Source organism: Orycteropus afer, unplaced genomic scaffold (assembly GCF_000298275.1).
Source record: "Orycteropus afer afer isolate SDZICR_OR568_19922 unplaced genomic scaffold, OryAfe1.0 scaffold00423, whole genome shotgun sequence".
Lineage (NCBI taxonomy): Eukaryota > Metazoa > Chordata > Mammalia > Tubulidentata > Orycteropodidae > Orycteropus > Orycteropus afer.
In genome coordinates this window covers 1979258-1998340 of record NW_006922010.1, presented here as the reverse complement: position 1 = coordinate 1998340, position 19083 = coordinate 1979258, and the positions used below count along the sequence as shown (strand labels likewise).

Here is a 19083-nt window from a genome sequence, read left to right as displayed (position 1 = left end):
GATGGGCTCAGGTATAGCAAGGACTATGGGGCTGGCACAAGACTGGGCAGTGTTTCATTCTGCTGTGCATAGGGTGGCTGTGAGTCGGAGATGACTTGACAGCACTTAACAACAACAACAACAACAATGTAGCCAACATGGTTGGACCCTTCAGAAGAGAAGTCTGTCTCTGAGAGTACTACCTCCTCAGGCGCTGTTAACCACAAACTCAGGGCTGAGGTGGTTCAGAACTCCCAACCCTCTCTGTAACCCCATCAAGATTATTTTACCTAAATTGTTGAGGAAATGATTATTATTTCTCCTAATGATATTTAAACTTCTTACTGAGGAAAGTATCTCCTATCTTGTCTTAGCCTATTCTGGGGTTTGACACCTTCCTGTTTCTGGCTATGTTTGGTGAACTCTGTGATGGTGGAGATCATGGAGATTACAGTAGTGACAGAGGTCATGGTGATGACAGGTTCCATTTATGGAGCACTCCCATGTAGCAGGCATTGTGCTAAGTACACTATATGCATGATCCCATTTTGTCTTCAGTTCTGTGAGGGTCACTTGTTCACTCTTTGTCATTGAGTCAATTCTGATTCATGGTGACCTGTATTGGATTTTCAAGGCTGTAAATCTTTTTTTTTTTCCTAAGTTTTTATTTGTGATTTGAGTGGAAGTTTACATAGCAATAGGTTTTCCACTCAACTGTCCACACACATTTTGCTTCAGGAGATTGATTATAATCCCCATAATACAGTAACATTGCTCCTACTTCCTCCCTGTGTTTTCTGTCTCCATTTATCCTTCTCTCCTATCCCTTCCTGAGGAGCTCTGGTAGCATAGTGCCTAAGGCACTTGACTGCTAACCAGAAGGCTGGCGGTTCAAACCCACCAGCCACTCCTTGGAAGGAAGATGGGGCAATCTACTTCCATAGTGATACTGCCTCAGCAGCCCAAGGAGGGGTCGCTATGAGTCGGGTCCGACTTGACGGCACATAACAACAACAACAACATCCCTTCCTGATATCCCTTCCCTTATGAGTTTTATCCCTGGGCAAAAGCTGACCTTTTTTTTTTTTTTTTTTTTAATTGTTATTTGGGTGCAGATTTACAGAGCAGATTCCTTTTACTCTAAACAGTTCATGCACATTTGGTTTCACAGCCCCAATTACAATCCCAACCATAAAAAACTCTCCTCCCTATGACTACCCCTTCTCTGTGCCTTTCTTATCTGTGCATTCCTGTCTGTCTAGCTTTCCCTCTATGTAAATGCTGTCCAAGGCTGTAAATCTTTATGGAAACAGACTGCCTCATCTTTTTTCCACAAAGTGGCTGGTGGGTTCAAACCACCGACCTTATGGTTAGCAGCCAGATGCCTTAACCACTGCACCACCAGAGCTCCTTTTTATGAGGGTAGGTAACATTATTATCATCCCCATTGCAGAAACAGGTTGGGGGGTGGGGCGAGGAAATGATACCTTATGAAATTAATCATTGGCTAATACAGTTGGAGCATTAGTCGACTAATGATTAACTAATTGTAAAGATATAAAGAAATTACTTTTTGTTTTATTATTCACTGCAGTGGGCATTGTAATTACAGTGCTAATGACAATTTACCAGGTTGTTAGAAGGGATATTAGGATGTCCTCTGTTATAGCAGGCTTTTGGTTTCGTTGGGTTTACCTCTTCAGTCAGTTATTAGGTATAGTAAACATTCATTGATCTGAAATAGAGGATGATTTGGACATGGGCTGCACCCAAGTTTACCTTTAAACTTCAAGAAAAAATTAAGGATTTAGTAAACAAACAATAGAAAAGGAGACTATCTGTTTAAGGGGAATATAATTGTTTTAGCCCTCCAAACCCTGCTTTTTACATGCATATAATGTCAAAAGATTATAGGCATCTACCTGTGGTTCAGCTCTGGTGGTATAGTAGTTACAGCATTCAGCTGTTAACTGAAAGGTCAGAGGTTCAAACCCACTAGCCGCTCCACAGGAGAAAGGAAGCAGTCTGCTTGGGTAAAGATTTACAGCCTTGGGAACCCTATTCTGCTCTAAAGGGTCGCTATGAATCAGAATTAACTCAATGGCAGTGAGTTTGGTTTTTTTTTTTATTTCAATATACTGATCACCTCTTCATTAAAACTTGGTCTCTTCTCAGCTTACCGATTATTTCAGTCAGAGTAATAAAACTACAGTTCTTTAAATATACTGTTACACAGCGCAACACAGTGCACTACCGTGGAGTCAGATCTGACTCATAGTGACCCCTCCTTGGGTTTCCTAGGCAATGTCATACTGAAGTAGATTGTCTAACCTTCCTTCCAAGGAGTGGCTGGTGGGTTTGAACTGCCAGGCTTCTGATTAGCAGTCAAATACTTTAGGCACTATACCACCAGAGCTCCCAGATATATGTAGTAGTTAAAGAGTCCCTAGGTGGCTCATACAGTTAAGGACTTAACTACTAATTGACAGGCTGGCAGTTCACACCCACCCAGAGGCACCTTGGAAGACACGTCTGGAGATCTGCTTCTGAAAGGTCATAGCCATGAAGCCCTATGGAGCAGTTCTGTTCTGCATCCATGGGGTGGCCATGAGTTGAATCAACTCAGTGGAAACTAACAACAGACTTTTAAGTGTCTAACCTTTTTTTGTTGAAAATAGCCGTTTGGGTTTGATTATCAGTGAATGCAGAGTTTTTCAGAACATTGTCAGTGAAATGTAGTTATAATAATGTTTTTGAAAAAATAGAGGGAAACTAAATATTTCTCTTTAGTTTCCCATTTTCTTGCCCCATTATCATATAAACAGAGTACAGACGGTCAGCAGAAGGCGTGTTGTTTATATCTTAGATTATGTTTCTGTTTTCACTTGGTTTTAAAGTGAACTGATGTAGAACGGCAATTTGAAAATGTTTTGTGTTTATGATAATACACATTTTTATCTTTGACATATCAGAATGCGAAAGTAAAATTAAGTGTGTTAAAAAAGAAAAAAACACTTGATTTTAGCTGATTTAAATTCAGGTAGGGTTTATAGAAAAAAATGAAAACAAATATATTTCTTCCCATTCTTGCTTACTGATGGCTATCATCCGTGACTCTGAGGTTCTTTTTAAAAAATCAGGTTTATAGATTTGTAGGCTCAGGCTTTATGTCTATTGACTTTCATAGGTTTGACAACACATAGTTCTGGGTATTTTACTTTGATTTGATGACTATCTGTAACTTCAATATATTTACTATTTTTATTTCATTTATTTATAAATGTATTTTCACCAAAAAATGATTTTGTCACAAAACAGCTCCAAATGTAGAATTGGAATGATAAATATACAGCTCGAATTCCCTAAAGCAAGTGGTCTTGATTATATTTTGATGAAACAAAAATATTTTTTTGTGTGTTACTTCTGAAACTTCAGGCTAAATTGTGGTCTGTTTTCACTTTGATACAGGAACAACTGAAAATGAAGGATCAGTCATTGAGAAAACTACAACAGGAAATGGACAGTTTGACATTTCGAAATCTGCAGCTTGCCAAGAGGGTAGAACTGCTACAAGATGAACTGTCTCTAAGTGAACCACGAGGCAAGAAAAACAAGGTAGATTCAAATAAAAGCAAATTAGTGTGACCTTGTTGTTAAGTACAGAAGTCTTTAGGCTGGCCTAGTTTTAAAAGAGGACCCCACCCCAGAATTATTTTTTTAATTTACTCCCAAATATTACACCTGGATATTGGATGAAGAAAGCAGGCATTTACTATTAATTCATTTTATATAAATTATGTTTGTTTTTTATTGTTGTTTCCTTAAATTTTATTTATTTTCTTGTTGAGAATATACATAGAAAGACATACACCAATTCAACAGTTACTACATGTACAATTTAGGAACATTGATTATATTCTTTGAGTTATGTAACCATTCTCATCCTTCTTTTCTGAGTTACTCCTCCCTCATTAACATAAACTCACTGCCCCTTAAGCTTCCTATCTAATCTTGTGAGTTGTTGTTGTCAATTTGATCCCATATAGATAGTTCTTAAAAGAGCATAATGTTCAAGGCAGACCTTTGTTTTTTCTTTTTATTTTGAGTTGGGTGAAAGTTTACAGAGCAAATTGGTTTTCCATTTGGTGATCCATATACATTCTATTTTGTGACATTTACTGCAATCCCCGTACTGTAACAGTATACTTCCTACTTCCTCCCTGCATCCACCCCTTCCTTTCATTCTTCCTTCCCATCCCCTCCTGCCTTCCTAGCTTTGTCCCTGGGCAAATGCTGTCCTCTTGATTGCATGTGCTTGATTGTGGTAATGAGGGCATACCCTCCTGATCTTATTGTTTACCTTATGTACCTCTGTCTATTTGGCTACCAGTTGAGACATGGGGGGTTAAGTTTAGTTCATAGCTTGAAGCGTATCTAAGGTCCATAGTCTTGTGGGTTCCACCAGTCTTCATCAGACCAGTAATGGTGTTTTTTTTTTTTACGATTTTGAGTTTTATTCCACATTTTCCCCTACTCTATCCAGGTTCTTTTATTGTGATCCCTTTCAGAGTGGTCAGCAGTGATAACTGGGCACCATCTAATTTTTCTGGTCTCAGGGTCATGGAGCCTGGGGTTTAAATGCTCCATTACTCCTATGGACTAATTATTTCCTACATCTTGATTTCTTCACTCTTCTTTGCCCCTTAGATGGCTGTTCACAAGTTTTTAAGACCTTAGTCTCTACTCACCATAGTACGATGTAGAACATTGTCTTCATGGACTGTATTATGCCTAAGACTATGGGCCTAAGACTCCATTCCAGCAACTCATTCCCTCAAGGTGTTTGGTTATGACTAAGATGTTTCCATAACTCTGTATCCCTGTATGCTATACTACATTCATGGATACATTTGCAAAACATATAAATACATAGGTAGAGAAAGCCTTTGTCAAACCTGTATATATTTGTGGGTATAGTCCCATAAGGCAGACCTTTTTTATATTAGTTAAGCTAAACTTTTATTCAGTTTTAAGGAGACTTCAGGGGATATTTTTGGTTTAATGTTTCAAGGTTATCTGTAGGCAATAGTTCCATGGCTCCAGAAAGTCCAGAGTCTATAAGAATTTGAAATTCTGTTCTGCATTTTCCCCCTTTTGATCAGGATTCTGCTGTGGAGTCTTTGATCAAAATGTTCAGTAATGGTAGCTGGACACCATCCAGTTCTTCTGGTCTCGTGGCAAAGGAGGTATATGAAATTAAGTTTTAAAGAATTTATTAGGGCAAACATTTGCGTTGTTAATTAAGTGGCTGAGAAAAGTAGATGGAAATCTCATATTGGTCAAAATTGTTGGTATCTTTTAGCTATACCAAGTTGCCATTAACACAAAGTAGAACGCATAAGATGAGAAACATTGTCAAGATGTAACTGCTTTTCATATGATGTGAAAGTGACAGTAGAAACACTCATACCTTAAACCATACCAAACTGATTGCCATTGAGTCAATGTGACTCATAGCGACCCCTCCTTGAGTTTCCAAGGTGGTATCTCTACAGAAGTAGATTGCCTATTCCATGGCAGATACATTTCCTAAGTGTTAATTCTTACAAGGACAAATTGGTATTTTTGCCTTGACTATATTTGCTACGTAATGGGCATTCAGCTTAAATATATGTTAGTAACTTTTCCATATGCATTTCCCTTACATGGACAAATTCTCTAGAGCAGTAGTTTCCAAGTAAAAGGGGGATAGAGAAGGCAAAACAGGTATATTTTAGAACAGCCTGGGAAAATTTCCCAAAATGCACGTGCTCTGGAAATTCTGAAAGACCCTAGGGCATATAGCCATCTATACTTTAACAATGCTCCCAGATTATTAAGGGCTTCTTCAGGACTATTTTAACTAAGGTTTGGGAATAAGACTTCTGAATGAATTTTAATGAAAGCTTTCTGAATTTTGAAATGCTACAATTCAGCATTGTTTCTTATGTACCTCTTGTGTTCTAAACATGGTGAATATTGAATATTTTTTTATATAGTTGCTCCATTTTCAAAGGACTGTTCAATCTTTGGTTCATATTATCATATTAGCTCAGTAGGTGACTTAGTGAGGAGTTAGGGGACAAGAAAGGCAAAGAAGGGTGGGGATTGATGTATGAACACAGATGCATTGTTAGCCTGTCTTTTGAATAGTCTCAGTTCTATGTGATACATGAAAACAAATGTTCATTATTGGACATTTTAAATAGTGCTATTCTTCTCTCTAGAAAATTTTAATGTTAACAAAAAAGCAAAAGGAAGGTATTTTTCCTAATTCTTGAGCTTTTTTCTGCTGCTTCTTTATAATGGCTTTATTTTATATCATTGTACTTTTTTAAAAAAAAAATAGAAACTTATGTGAACTTCTGGATGAAGTTATCTTTGTGAATGCTGTTAAGCAATTTATTAAAATTTCTTAAAGGATTTTAACGGTTTAGACTCATGGAATTACTAAAACTGTCATTTCCCAAACCAAAAGATCATATTGCAATGAATGATATTTTTTAGCATATTTGTATTGCTTGCTTTCTGGGTCTGTCTGTCCTCCACCAGAACTACTACTAAATTCATCTACAAAGAATAGCAAGCCTTACCGATTCTTTTCTCTGTCTCTCTTTTAAGCTTCCCTATCCATTGCAACATCTGCAGTTTCAACTTGTGTCACATAGGAAAAGTTAAATGATGGACTGTAGGCCTTTTGCAGGATTTTTTGAGAATGGTGAACACCTAGAAGAGACAAGCTACTAAGGTGGTAGCGAATCTGTGTACCTTAGGGTGTTTCTCTAAAGGATGAAAGTTATGTGGACATAACTTATTCTTTCCATCAGAAAAGTGGAGAATCTTCCTCTCAGTTGAGTCAAGAGCAGAAGAGTGTCTTTGATGAAGATCTGCAAAAGAAGATAGAAGAGAATGAACGTTTGCATATACAAGTGAGTAAACCTTTCAGCTTTTCTTGTTTGGTTAAAAAATGGGTGTATGACAGAGAATATTGACAAAGCAGTACAGATATAGTAGAAAATTTTATGTATGTGTGGGTGTTTTAATGTCTCCTTTGGTCTTAGGTATATATGTACATTGTTTATTCGTTTCTTAAATCCCTTATTTATCTTAAGGTGGCTGTGTGCTTTGAAGTATGCCTCTTTGTTCAGAGAACAACACAATAACTTTATAGCTTAATAATATAGAAATATATGGGAACTGGCTCTGGTGGCGTAGTGCATAAGGCATTTGACTGCTAACCAGAAGACTGGCAATTCAAACCCACCAGCCACTGCTTGGAAGGAAGACTGGGCAATCTACTTTTGTAGAGATCCTGCCTTGGACACCCAAGGAGGGGTTGCTGTGAGTCGGAATTGACTTGATGGCAGTGAGTTTGTGTTTTTAGTTTTTTCATTTGCTTTATATAGGAAAATACTGAATGGATCATTTAAGTAGGTAGTGCATTTGGCTGCTAACCAAAAGGTAGGGAGTTTGAATCTACTAGCTGCTATGCAGGAGAAATATAAGGCAGTCTACTTCCTTAAAGATTTACAGCCTTGGAAACACTATGGGGCAGTTCTGCTGTGTCCTACATGGTCACTATGAGTTGACTCAATGGATGTGGGTTTTTTTTTAGATCCATACATAGGGCTTACTTTTTAACTGTAATATTTAGTTGGTTTTGTATCTGTTTCTTGATTAGCTATAAGGTCTGTGAGGGTATAGACCATGTTGATTTATTTTGTGTGGCCAGCCCAGCACGAAGCCTCATCCGTGGCTGACACACATATTTGTGAAATGCTGGAAACAATGAATGAGTGCCCCACACTTCTTAGAATATTGTAAAAGTCATGGTGTAGTGTATTCAAGTATATCTTTTTTTTTTTTTTTTTTCATAATCATATGGCTAAATAAGCATGCACTAATTCTCAATCTTTAAAAATGTAAAAAGTGAACTTTTGACCTCAGTGTATTTTGTGTCTAAGTATTCATCATTCTTAATTAGTAATGGTCTCTCAGTAGAGTGAAGCTGTTTATTATCTATTTTAACAATACATTTATTTTAATTCTGATTGTCTAATTGTGGCAGTAAGCCTAGTAGGAAAGTTATACACTGACCAATTGAATTCTTTGTGTGTCAGAAATTATTTGAAAGAAAAATTCATAAGACTGGAAGGAAGAAGGCTTTGGAGTAGATTTCCTATGTTCAAATCTCATTTCTACTATATTTTAGTTATGAGACACTAGACAAGTCATACAACCCCACTAAGCCTTGGCTTCCACATCTGAGAAACGGGGATGATAATAGGAACCCCTGATAAACTGTGATGACCCAATAAGATCATGCCAGGGTGGGTGAAGTATAGTGAGCATATGGAGTCATGTGGAAATTGCTCAGTGAGTATTTGCTGCTTTTCTTTTCTTTTTTGTTTATATGTGTGAGGATATTTTGAGAAGAGAAATCATCTCTCTCTTTCAGTTTTTTGAAGCTGACGAGCAACATAAGCATGTGGAGGCAGAGCTGAGGAGTCGACTGGCCACGCTGGAGATGGAAGCCACCCAGCACCAAGCAGTAGTCGATGGCCTAACACGGAAGTACATGGAAACCATTGAGAAACTGCAGAATGACAAGGCTAAACTAGAAGTAAGCCCACTATTTGGGAGAGAGTGTTGCCTAATAATCAAGGCTTTTACAAATTGTCTGTGAACTCTGTAGAGCACAAAGTTAGTCATGCAGGGTGAGACTGTTGCCCACGCTATCTTGTAAGTATGCCTACATCTGTCACCTGAGCCGTCTCCTTTTTTTCCTTCTTAAATTCAGGTAAAATCTCAGGCCCTAGAAAAGGAGGCCAAGGAATGTCGACTTCGAACGGAAGAATGGTATGTGGAAATGTGAATTCTAAGGGGGGCCTAAAGTAAGACTCAAGAGACCTACATTTTTGCTTTATCAATTCCTGTCTTAATTTTTTCACATTTGAAATGAGGAAACAGGAGTAGGAAATCTCCAGCATCCATTTCAGTTTTGTGATCTTTAGGGTCTTAAGCATTCTTGATAGAGTGGTTTGTGCGCTAGTCCTCAGCCTGCAGATGTTTTGGGTTATGGTAGATAACTTTCTGAGACTCCTGTACTGAGGACTGGGTGCTTTCTGTTTCAGACTACCCTAATGCCCTCTGATAGTCCCAGGCAGGACAACTAATAATCACAAGACATATCTTTTTTTTTTTAAAAAGTATATTTTGAATTAAATAGAGGTTATATGATAATATTTGGAAATATCTAAATCTTAGAATTAAAACATTACTTATGGATGGGAGTTCAAGGCTACTCTGTCATTTACTTGATAAATAAGTAATATTTTAGGTTTTAATAGGATCGATTCAAGTGTATTTCTTTTTCAGTTTACTTGCATTAGCAGTAAACCATTATATACATGGTTCAGATGTGTACCTATTCTTATAGTTGAATTTAAATCAGAAAAAAAAGTCTATTTTCTTTGAGCTCAAGGAAAAAGATCTAACATAGTATTTATAAAAAAACAAAACAATTGTGCAGTAATACTTGAATGAACACTTAATGTGTTGTAAAGAGAAAATTCATGATTTTGAAATGGCTCTAAAATTACCTTAAGTTTGAGGAAATAAACTTAAGTTTGTATAAGATACTGGGACTGTGATAAATTCTTCCAAACTTCCATATCATGCAACACGAGTCCTAGAGGTTTTGGAATTGAGGCTTAGTATTTTTCTCATCTTTATCTTTGAACAATTCTGTGCTATGAAGTGTATCTCGGATGTGAGGCACAATTCTGAAGCCCAGTACCAGCTATTAAGGTGACCATCAAATGAAGATTCACTGTCTCATTGGTGATAATATGGTTTTGTATTTTTTTCTTTCAGTCAATTGCAGTTAAAGAATCTTCATGAAGATTTGTCAGGTAGATTAGAGGAATCCTTATCAATCATCAATGAAAAAGTACCTTTTAATGATACAAGTAGGTATTATGTACACTTTTCCATTATTTGCAACTTTGAACCCAATTTGTGGTAGTCAGTTAATTAAAATAATTTCTGATCTATTTGGCAAAAACACAACACAAGGTTGCCTTCTTTTTGTTCTTTTGATGAGCTTTGGCCTTCATGTTTCATAGGGGAGAGTTCAGATTGATATACAACTACTCCAAAGCCAATTTTCTTGGAGGAAGCCCAAATCCAGAATTTTTTTTATCACCATGTCCCAAGGTAAAAACATGAGACATCCAAATGTTGGTGCAGGAAAGGTTTTGCTCATGGTGGTTGGTGAGGGAGGAGGATCTTCTCAGGCTGGTATCTTATACCTCCTGCCCTTTGATTATGTCTGATCACTAGTGACAGTTAGAAGGGTGGCTTGGGTAAGTGCTGTTTCCTCTTCACCCTGAGAATGGCCTGGTGGGAAGTCTACACACCCAAGAGCAACAACCACAAAACCTTTGAAAACAACAAAAAACATTAATTTGCATGTATAATAGGTAGCAAAATTGTCATTTCTAGACAATAATAAAGACAAAACTGTGAAAGCAAAGAAGATATTTAATTGTTTGGATTTTGAAACTTATAGTCAAATTGATAAACATTTCCTTTTTCTACAATCACATGATTGAAATTAATTTTTACTTCTGCTAAATTTTCTTAGAGAGGATTTGTAAAATGAGGAAAGAAGATAAACCAAAGAAAAACAGCAGTTCAGTTAAACATTAAAATCAGGAAATGTCATTATTATATAAAAAATTTAAGTCCCCCTTTGAAAATACTTGTTTTTAGCTTTTACATTAATCTAAATAACACTAGCATACTTTCAGCCACTACACTTGAAACCTGGGCATTTTGTTTTTTCTTTAATCCCAGTTTCTATTAGTCATCAGGTTCTAATAATTTGCTTTCTTTTGGACTTATTCTTCCTTTTCTAAGACTGGTTGTCCCCTGTTTTAGGTGCTGATCACCTCACAGGCAGGTTATTACTTTGAGTTGGGAAGTAATTAGAGATCATGTGCTGAGTGCTCAGATGGGTGGATAACATAAACTAATAACCAAACCTGTTGTTGTCAAGTTGATTCTAACTTATGGGGACCCCACATGCTGCAGAGTAGAACTGCTCCATAGGGTTTTCTTTGCTGTGAAGTTTATGGATGGAGCTCTGGTAGCATAGTGCCTAAGGCATTTGACTGCTAACCAGAAGACTGGCGATTCAAACCCACAAGCCATTCCTCAGAAGGAAGATTGGGCTATCTACTTCCGTAGAGATACCACCTCAGAAACACAAAGAGGGGTTGCTGTGAGTTGAATTGACTCGACGGCAGTGAGTTTGGTTTCGTTTTTTTTTTTTGGATCCTTTATGGAAATAGACCACCAGGCCTTTCTTTTGTGGCACCACTGGGTGGGTTTAAACTGTCAACCTTGCGGTTAATAGATAAGCACTAACTGTTATCGCCATCTAAGGAACTAGTAGGTAGCATATGGGGTACAAAGATTTATACAAGTGTCTTCCTTATGGAAGAGGTAGGGTATAGAAATGTCTAAAATATAAGCTAGACTATGCCTTAGTGAATGTCTTGAGCCTCCATAGGAAGAAGAGATAACTTCTGGTTTGGGGACACCTTCCTGGAAGAAGTGTGCTTTAAACCAGGCCTAAATGGATGAGTAGGTTTTATTGGGCATAGATGAGGGAAAATTAAACAGGGAATTGCAAGGAGTATCGTATATAGGACAGAAGGTAGCATCATGGTGTGAGGAGCAGTCATTAGGTATGACTGGAAGCGTGGGTGAATGGTCATGTGTAGTCAGGTTTTAAAAGGAGTGTGGGACTGGATCATAGAGTTCTGGACTAGGGACTTGGGCTTTTAACCATAAGTCATTGAGGTTGTTAAATTTTTGAGTAAAAGAATTTCATGATGAAATTTGTGTGCTCATGAAATTAATCTGCCAACAGAGTGTAGACAACACTGGAATGGGAGAAAGGAGTTGAACTACTATGATGATAGTCATGATAGTGTGATACATGATAGTGTGCTATAATGGAGCCTTGAGTCTGGGTTGTCAGGGAAGATGCAGAAAGTATTCAGGAAAGAGAAAGGACAGCTTGGTCCTTGGCTGGGTGTGAGGGCAAGGGAAAGAAAGGAGGCAGTGTGGTGGCAAGATACTGGTTCATCTGATAGAAATAAAAGAGTCTTGTAGGCAAGTAGCAGTTTTATGGGAAAGATGATAAGGTTAACTTTGTCGTTGTTTAATATTCTGACAGATTAATTGGTGTATATGTTTGTCATTGTTAATGTTCTATGTCAGCTTGATTAGGCTGTGGTCTCAGTGGTTTGGCAAGACATTGGACTAATTGTTCTTCCATAATGTGATTTAATGCAATCATCCTACATTTTGTGACTGGATATGAACAGTGGAAAAGCCAATCACTTTAAAGCTAATCAGTTGAAATCCACTCATTTTCCTTGGGAGTGTAGCCTGGATCAAATATATGTGGATGTTCTGGCAAATCTCTCTCTTTCTCTGGATCCTGCATCTGACTTGTTATCCTGACCTCTGGTTCTTGGGATGTGAGCCAGCAGCCTGACATCTAACCTGCAGATTTTGAGGTTTACCAACTCCCACAGCTCCATGAGCCAGCAACCTGCCATCTGTACAACGATTTTGGGTTCATCACCCTCTGTAACCACATGAGTCAGAAGTCTCCAACCTGACCTGACTCACAGATTTAGGACTTGGCATCCTCCACAACCGCATGAGCCATTTCCTTGAAATAAATATCTCTTTGTATATGGATATAGATGTAGATATAGATATGCTCACTGGTTTTGCTTCTGTAGAGAGCCTAACCTAAGACATTTGGTACCAAGAATGGTTCTAGAGGAAGAAAATCTTAAGGATGAGTTTTCTTAATTGATTCTCAAGTCTGGCTAGACCTAAATACACTGATAAATCTAATTTTAATAGGGAAGAGGGCACTGCTTATCCATGGTGTAAGGTGGCAGTATTATTGTGCAAAATATCACAACCAATAGTTCAAGCATTGGTGAGAAGCAAGGCTCTGGGTGATTGTGTATTTGATACCTTTCAATACTTTCATCAAACTGAGAAGTAGAAGGAGGCTTGTTGGTTGGTCCCACTTTCCCTAGATAGATGGTTATAGAAAGAGATGAGATGAAGGCTGCAGACTTTTACAGTCAAGTACGGCATAAAAGACTTGAAAATTGCCACTTGTGCCCTGAAAAGAACACCTTTTTTTTTAATTTTTACAGTGTTTCCTCCCCTCCCCTCCCACTCCTAGTAACCAACAAGGAAAGTTTCCTTCCATATATAAACCTTTCCTTGACTTTTTACAGTAATGAACTAATACAATATTTGTCCTTCTGTGACTGACTTATTTCACTCAGCATACTATGAAAGAAAGGAGTTCTGGTGGCGTAGTGCCTAAGGCATTTGACTGCTAACCAGAAGGCTGGTGGTTCAAACCCACCAGCCACTCCTCGGAAGGAAGATTGGGCAACCTACTTCCATAGAGATACTGCCTTGGAAACCCAAGGAGGGTTTTTTATGAGTCAGGATTGATTCTATGGCAGTGAGTTTGGTTTGGAATATGAAAGAACACCTTATTTCTTGTAGTAACAGCTGATATTACCAAAATCCAAACCACAGTCTTAATGTAAGAGTGGCTGAATTATAACACCAATGAATTCCCAACCTTGACTGGTGTCTGAAGTTAAAGTGAGGGCATTGATTGGAAAGAAATGGGATCCTGACCCTTGGGATAGGGACACATGATAGGGTAATCAAGAAAGCTGGGGATATTGAGCACCTAATTCCATTGAATTACTCCTGCCGACAGAACCAGCCCTCTTACTGTCATCTGAAGAGATTACTCCATCTCTCCCACCACCTCTTTTTGCTTCTATATGTGTAACTAGACTTAGGTCCCAGTGAGCCCTGAATGGTGAAGTACAAAGTGTGACCCAGGAGGAGGTATGCTACATTCCAAAAGAACGCTTGACTTTTGTAATATGTACAAACAGAAACTTGGGGAATATGTGTGGGAATGGCTGTTAAAGGTGTGAGATAATGATATAAGTAAGGAGCATAAAGTTGGATCAGTCGAGTTTATTGATATGAGCCCACTAAACACAGATTCTTCATTCAGTGTTTTAGGTTGAGAGGTTAGAAAAGGGGGGTTCAATAGTTTATTTGGTTGATTCACTGAAATGTGGATTAAGTGATGGTCTACCCTACATCAAGTTGAAATGATAGACCTGCCTTGGTATACTGTAGAAGGTATCTAAAGCCTTAGGGAAATTGGCATGTTGGAGTGGATTTATCAGGTTGGATCCACAGACCTACCTATGGAGTAGCCAGAGGATGCATCTTTTACCACAATGGTGAAAAACAAATTTGTGAAGAGAGCTCCAACATTTTTGAAGACTACTGTGATTGCTATTTTATATAAATCAGATTTCACAGTGTTTACTGCCCTAACTGAACTAAGATACTTAACTACTAGGGGGTTGATTGGACCTCGTAGTGGTGGGGCCAAGTGGTGGTAGGTACTTCATTGCTAAAAACAAAGTGGGTATGGCTACCATAATGGATAGCAGAGTCAAAGCAGTAATCAGAATAGTCTGAGTCATATGGACATAAGGCAGTGGCTACTTAGTCTTGGTTTCCCTAAGAATGAAATAGGTGGGAAATCTACTGAACAGTTACTTGATCTATACAAGTGAAAGAATTCTAGTTCAAATGAAGGACAATCTAACTTGAATTGCCAAAACAGAGAATCATGGCTCCTCAGTCAATTCCCAGAATTGAGCCAGTTTATAGACCCATAACCCCTTGCATGAAGAGGAAGCTGGCTCCCCCTTGAGGAAGGACCCCACCACACTGACAAAAATTTATATTGTTAGTCTTTCTTCGGTCTTTCTTCAGAGGAATCTGCAGTCTTTTATGAGAGTGATTGTTCATCGGGGAAAAATAAACAATCAGACTTTTTGGGGATTACTGGACGTTAGCTCAAAACTGATTCTAATTCCAAAAGACTCAAAATAGCATTGTGGCCAACAAGTCAGGGTAGGGGCATAGCGAAGTCAGATTACTAATGCAGTCTTAGCTCAGGTTCATCTCTAGTGGGTCCCCAACCTAACCTGTAGTGATTTCCTCAGTTCCAGAATACGTAATTGAAATAGACATAGCAACTCTCAGAACCCCCACATTGGATGCCTAACATGTGAAGTAAGGGCTATTACTGTAGGAAAAATAAAGTAGAAGCCATTAGGTCTACCTCTACCTAGGAAAATAGCAAGCCAAAAGCAATACCTCATTCCTGGAGGGATTGCAGAGATGACTGCCACCATTAAGGATTTGAAGGACATAGGAGTGGTGATGCCTACTACATTCAACTCACCTATTTGGTCTGGTCAAAAAACAGATCTTGGAGAATGATAGTGAATTATTGAAAACAACCAGGTGGTGACTCCATTTGAAGCTGCTGTCCCAGATGTAGTTTCATTGCTTGAGCAAGTTAATATATCTCCTGGTACCTGGTATGTAGCTAATGCCTTTTTCTCCATACCTGTTTTGAAGGACTACCAGAAGCAGTTTGCCTTCATCTAGCAAGACCAGCAATATACTTATACTGTGTTACTTTAATAGTATTTCAACTTTCTATCCCTCCATCATAATTTAGTATGCAGGGACCTTAATTGCCTTTCCCTTCCACAGGACGTCACACTGGTTCATTACATTGATGACATTAAGCTGATTGGACCTAGTAAGGAAGAAGTATCAATGACTATAGACTTACTGGTAAGACATTTGCGTGCTAGAGGGTAGGAAATTAATCTGACAAAAATTCAGGTGCCTTCCATGTCAGTGAAATTTCTAGGGGTCCAGTGGTATGGGGCATGGCAAGATATTCCTCCTAAAGTGAATATCTGACCCCTCTGCAACTAAAAACAAAGCACAATGCCTCATGGACCTCTTTGTATTTCAGAGGCAACATATCCCTCCATTGAGTGTACTATTCTGGCTTATTTATCAAGTGACTTGAAAAGCTGTTAGTTTTGATTGGGGGCCCAGTACAAGAGAAGGCTCTACAACAAGTTCAGGCTGCTGTGTAAGCCACTCTGCCACTTGGGCCATATGTTCTTGATGGTTCAATGGTGTTTGAAGTGGCAGTGGCAGATAGAGATGCTATTTGGAGCCTTTGACATCCTCCTATTGGTGAATTACAGTGCTGATCCTTAGGATTTTGGAGCGAAGCCTTGCCATCCTCTGCAGATAACTACTCTCCTTTTGACAAACAGCTTTTGACTTGTTACTAGGCCTTAGTGGAGACTGAATGCTTAACTATGGACCACCAAGTCACCATGCAGCCTGAGCTGCCTATCATGAACTGTGTTGTGTGACCCACAGAGTCATAAAGCAGGATGTGCACAGCAGCAGTTCCATCATTAAATGGAAATGGTGTATATGAGATTGGGCTTGGGCAGGGCCTGAAGGCACAAGTATGTTACATAAGGAAGTGGCCCAAATTCCCATAGCTCCACTCCTGTCACATTATCGTCCTTCTCCCAGTCTACACCTGTGGCTTCATGGGAGGTTTCTTATGATCAGTTGACTGAAGAAGAGAAAATTCATGCCTGTTTTACAGATGGTTCTGTGCAATGTGCGGGCACCACTTGGAAATGGACAGTGGTCACGCTGCAGGCCCTTTCTGGGACTTCCCTGATGGACAGTGGTGAATAGAAATCCTCCCAGTGGGTAGAACTGTGAGCGGTGCACCTGGTTGTTCATTTTACTTGGAAGGAGAGATGGCCAGATGTACAATTGCATGTTGATTCATGGGCTCTGGCCAGTGGTTTGGCTGCATAATCAGGGACTTGGAAGGAACGTGATTGGAAAATTGGTAACAAGGAGTTACGGGGAAGAGACATATGGATAGACCTCCCTGAATAGGCTAGAGAAGTGAAGATATTTATAACTCCTGTGAGTGTTCATCATCAAAGGATGACTTCGGCAGAAGAGGATTTTAACGATCAAGTGGATAGGATGACATGTTCTGTGGAAACCAGTCATCGTCTGTCCCCAGCCATGCCTTTCATTGCCTAATAGGCTGATGAATAAAGTGGCCATGGTGGCAGGGATGGAGGTTATGCATGGGCTTAGCAACGTGGACTTTAATTCACCAAGGGTGACATGGCTACAGCTACTGCTGAGTGACCAGTATGCCAGCAGAAGAGATCAACATTGAGTTCCCAACATGGCACCATTCCTTGGGGTGATCAGTTAGCAACTTGATGACAGGCTCATTATATCAGACCATTTCCATTATGGAAAGGACAGTGTTTTGCTCTTACTGGAATAGATACTTAATCTGAGTACAGTTTTGCCTTCCCTGCATTCAGTCCTTCTGCCAAAACTACCATCCATGGACTTAAAGAGTGCCTTATCTACTATCACGATATTCCACACAGGATTGCCTCAAATCCAGGGACTAACTTCACAGCAAAAGAAGTGTGACAGTGGACCCAGGCTCTTGGAATTCACTGGTCTTAGGATGTTTCCCATCGTCTTGAAGCAGCTGGCTTGATGGAACAATGGAATGACCTTTTAAAGACACAATTATATGGTATTAGCTAGGTGGCAGGGTTGAAGCAGTGTTCTCCAGGAGATTGTATATGTTCTAAACCAGTATCCAGTATATGGTGCTGTTTCTCCCATACCCAAGATTTATGGGTCCATGAGTCAGGGTAGAAATGGAAATGGTACCACTCACTTTTATCCCTAGTGACCACTTGTAAAATTTTGTTTTCTGTCCCTGTGACCCAGTGCTCTGAGGGTCTGGGGGTCTTAGTACCAAATGGAGGAATACTCCTACCTGGAGGCACAACACTGATTCCATTGAACTGGAGGTTAAGAATGCCACCTGGCCACTTTGGACTCCTCATGCCTCTGGATCAACAGGCAAAGAAGGGAGTTACTGTACTGTCTAGTGTGATTGATCCTGATTACCAAGGGAAAATTGGATTGGTATTACATGATGGAAGTAAAGAAGAGTATGTCTAGAATATTGGAAATCCCTTAGGGTGTCTCTTAGTATTGCCATGCCCAGTGATAAAAGTCAATGGAAAACGACAGCGACCCAATTCTGACATGACTACTAATGGCCTGGACCCATCATGAATGAATGTGTGAATCATCCCATCAGGCAGAGAACCACAGTCAATTGAGGGGCTTGCTCAGGGTAAAGAGAATATGGAATGAGTGGTGGAAGAAGGTAGTTCTAAATATCAGTTAAGACCACTTGACTAGTTGCAGAAATGAGTATATAATTGTTATAAATATTTCTTCCCTGTTTTGTTATATGTGTATGTGTATGTATACATACATATGGGAAATACTGTTGGTTTTCTTCCCCTTATCCCATTACTTAGAAAATGTAAGATATAAATGGGGGTAGTGCATTTCTGGTTAGTTGTATCATGTTAGGTGCAAGCTGACTTTATCATTGTCTCTGTTTAGAGGTTATGTGTGGATTAAGGAGATGTGCACAGGTGCCAGGTTGACAAGGGGTGGACAGTGATGGTTAATATTATGTGTCAACTTGGCTAGACTATGATTCTCAGTGGTTTGGCAGGCATTGGACTGATTTCTCTTCCATCATGTAATATATTGTAATCATCGTTTTGTGATGACATTGAAAATTTAAAAGTCAGCCAGTTTAAAGCCAGTCAGTTTCCTTGAGGGTATGCCTTGCATCCAATGTATATGGATGTTCTGGCAGAGCATTCTCTCTCTGGATCCTGTATCTGACTTGTTGTCCTCTGACCTCTGGTTCTTGTGACATAAGCTGGCAGCCCACCATATGACCTACAGATTTTGAGATTCTCCAGATCCTGCTGCCCTGTGCCATCTGGCCTGCTGATTTTGGATTTGTAAACCTACATAACTGCAGGAGCTATTCCCTTGAATTAAATCTCTCTATATATTTATAAGGAGCTCTGGTAGCATAGTGGCTAAGACACTTGCCTGCTAACCAGAAGGCTGGCAGTTCAAACC

General features: G+C 39.1%; 1 protein-coding gene across 1 annotated transcript in view; it reads left to right on the top strand.

Moving 5' to 3' along the window:
* PPP1R21 (protein phosphatase 1 regulatory subunit 21) overlaps positions 1–19083 on the top strand; it is a 142912-nt gene that overhangs the window by 17119 nt on the left and 106710 nt on the right. The window contains exons 3-7 of the mRNA XM_007953997.1: positions 3448–3594; positions 6846–6947; positions 8477–8641; positions 8819–8877; positions 9895–9989. Of these exons, the coding sequence (XP_007952188.1) occupies positions 3448–3594; positions 6846–6947; positions 8477–8641; positions 8819–8877; positions 9895–9989 (568 nt within the window). The remainder of the gene's footprint in view (positions 1–3447; positions 3595–6845; positions 6948–8476; positions 8642–8818; positions 8878–9894; positions 9990–19083) is intronic.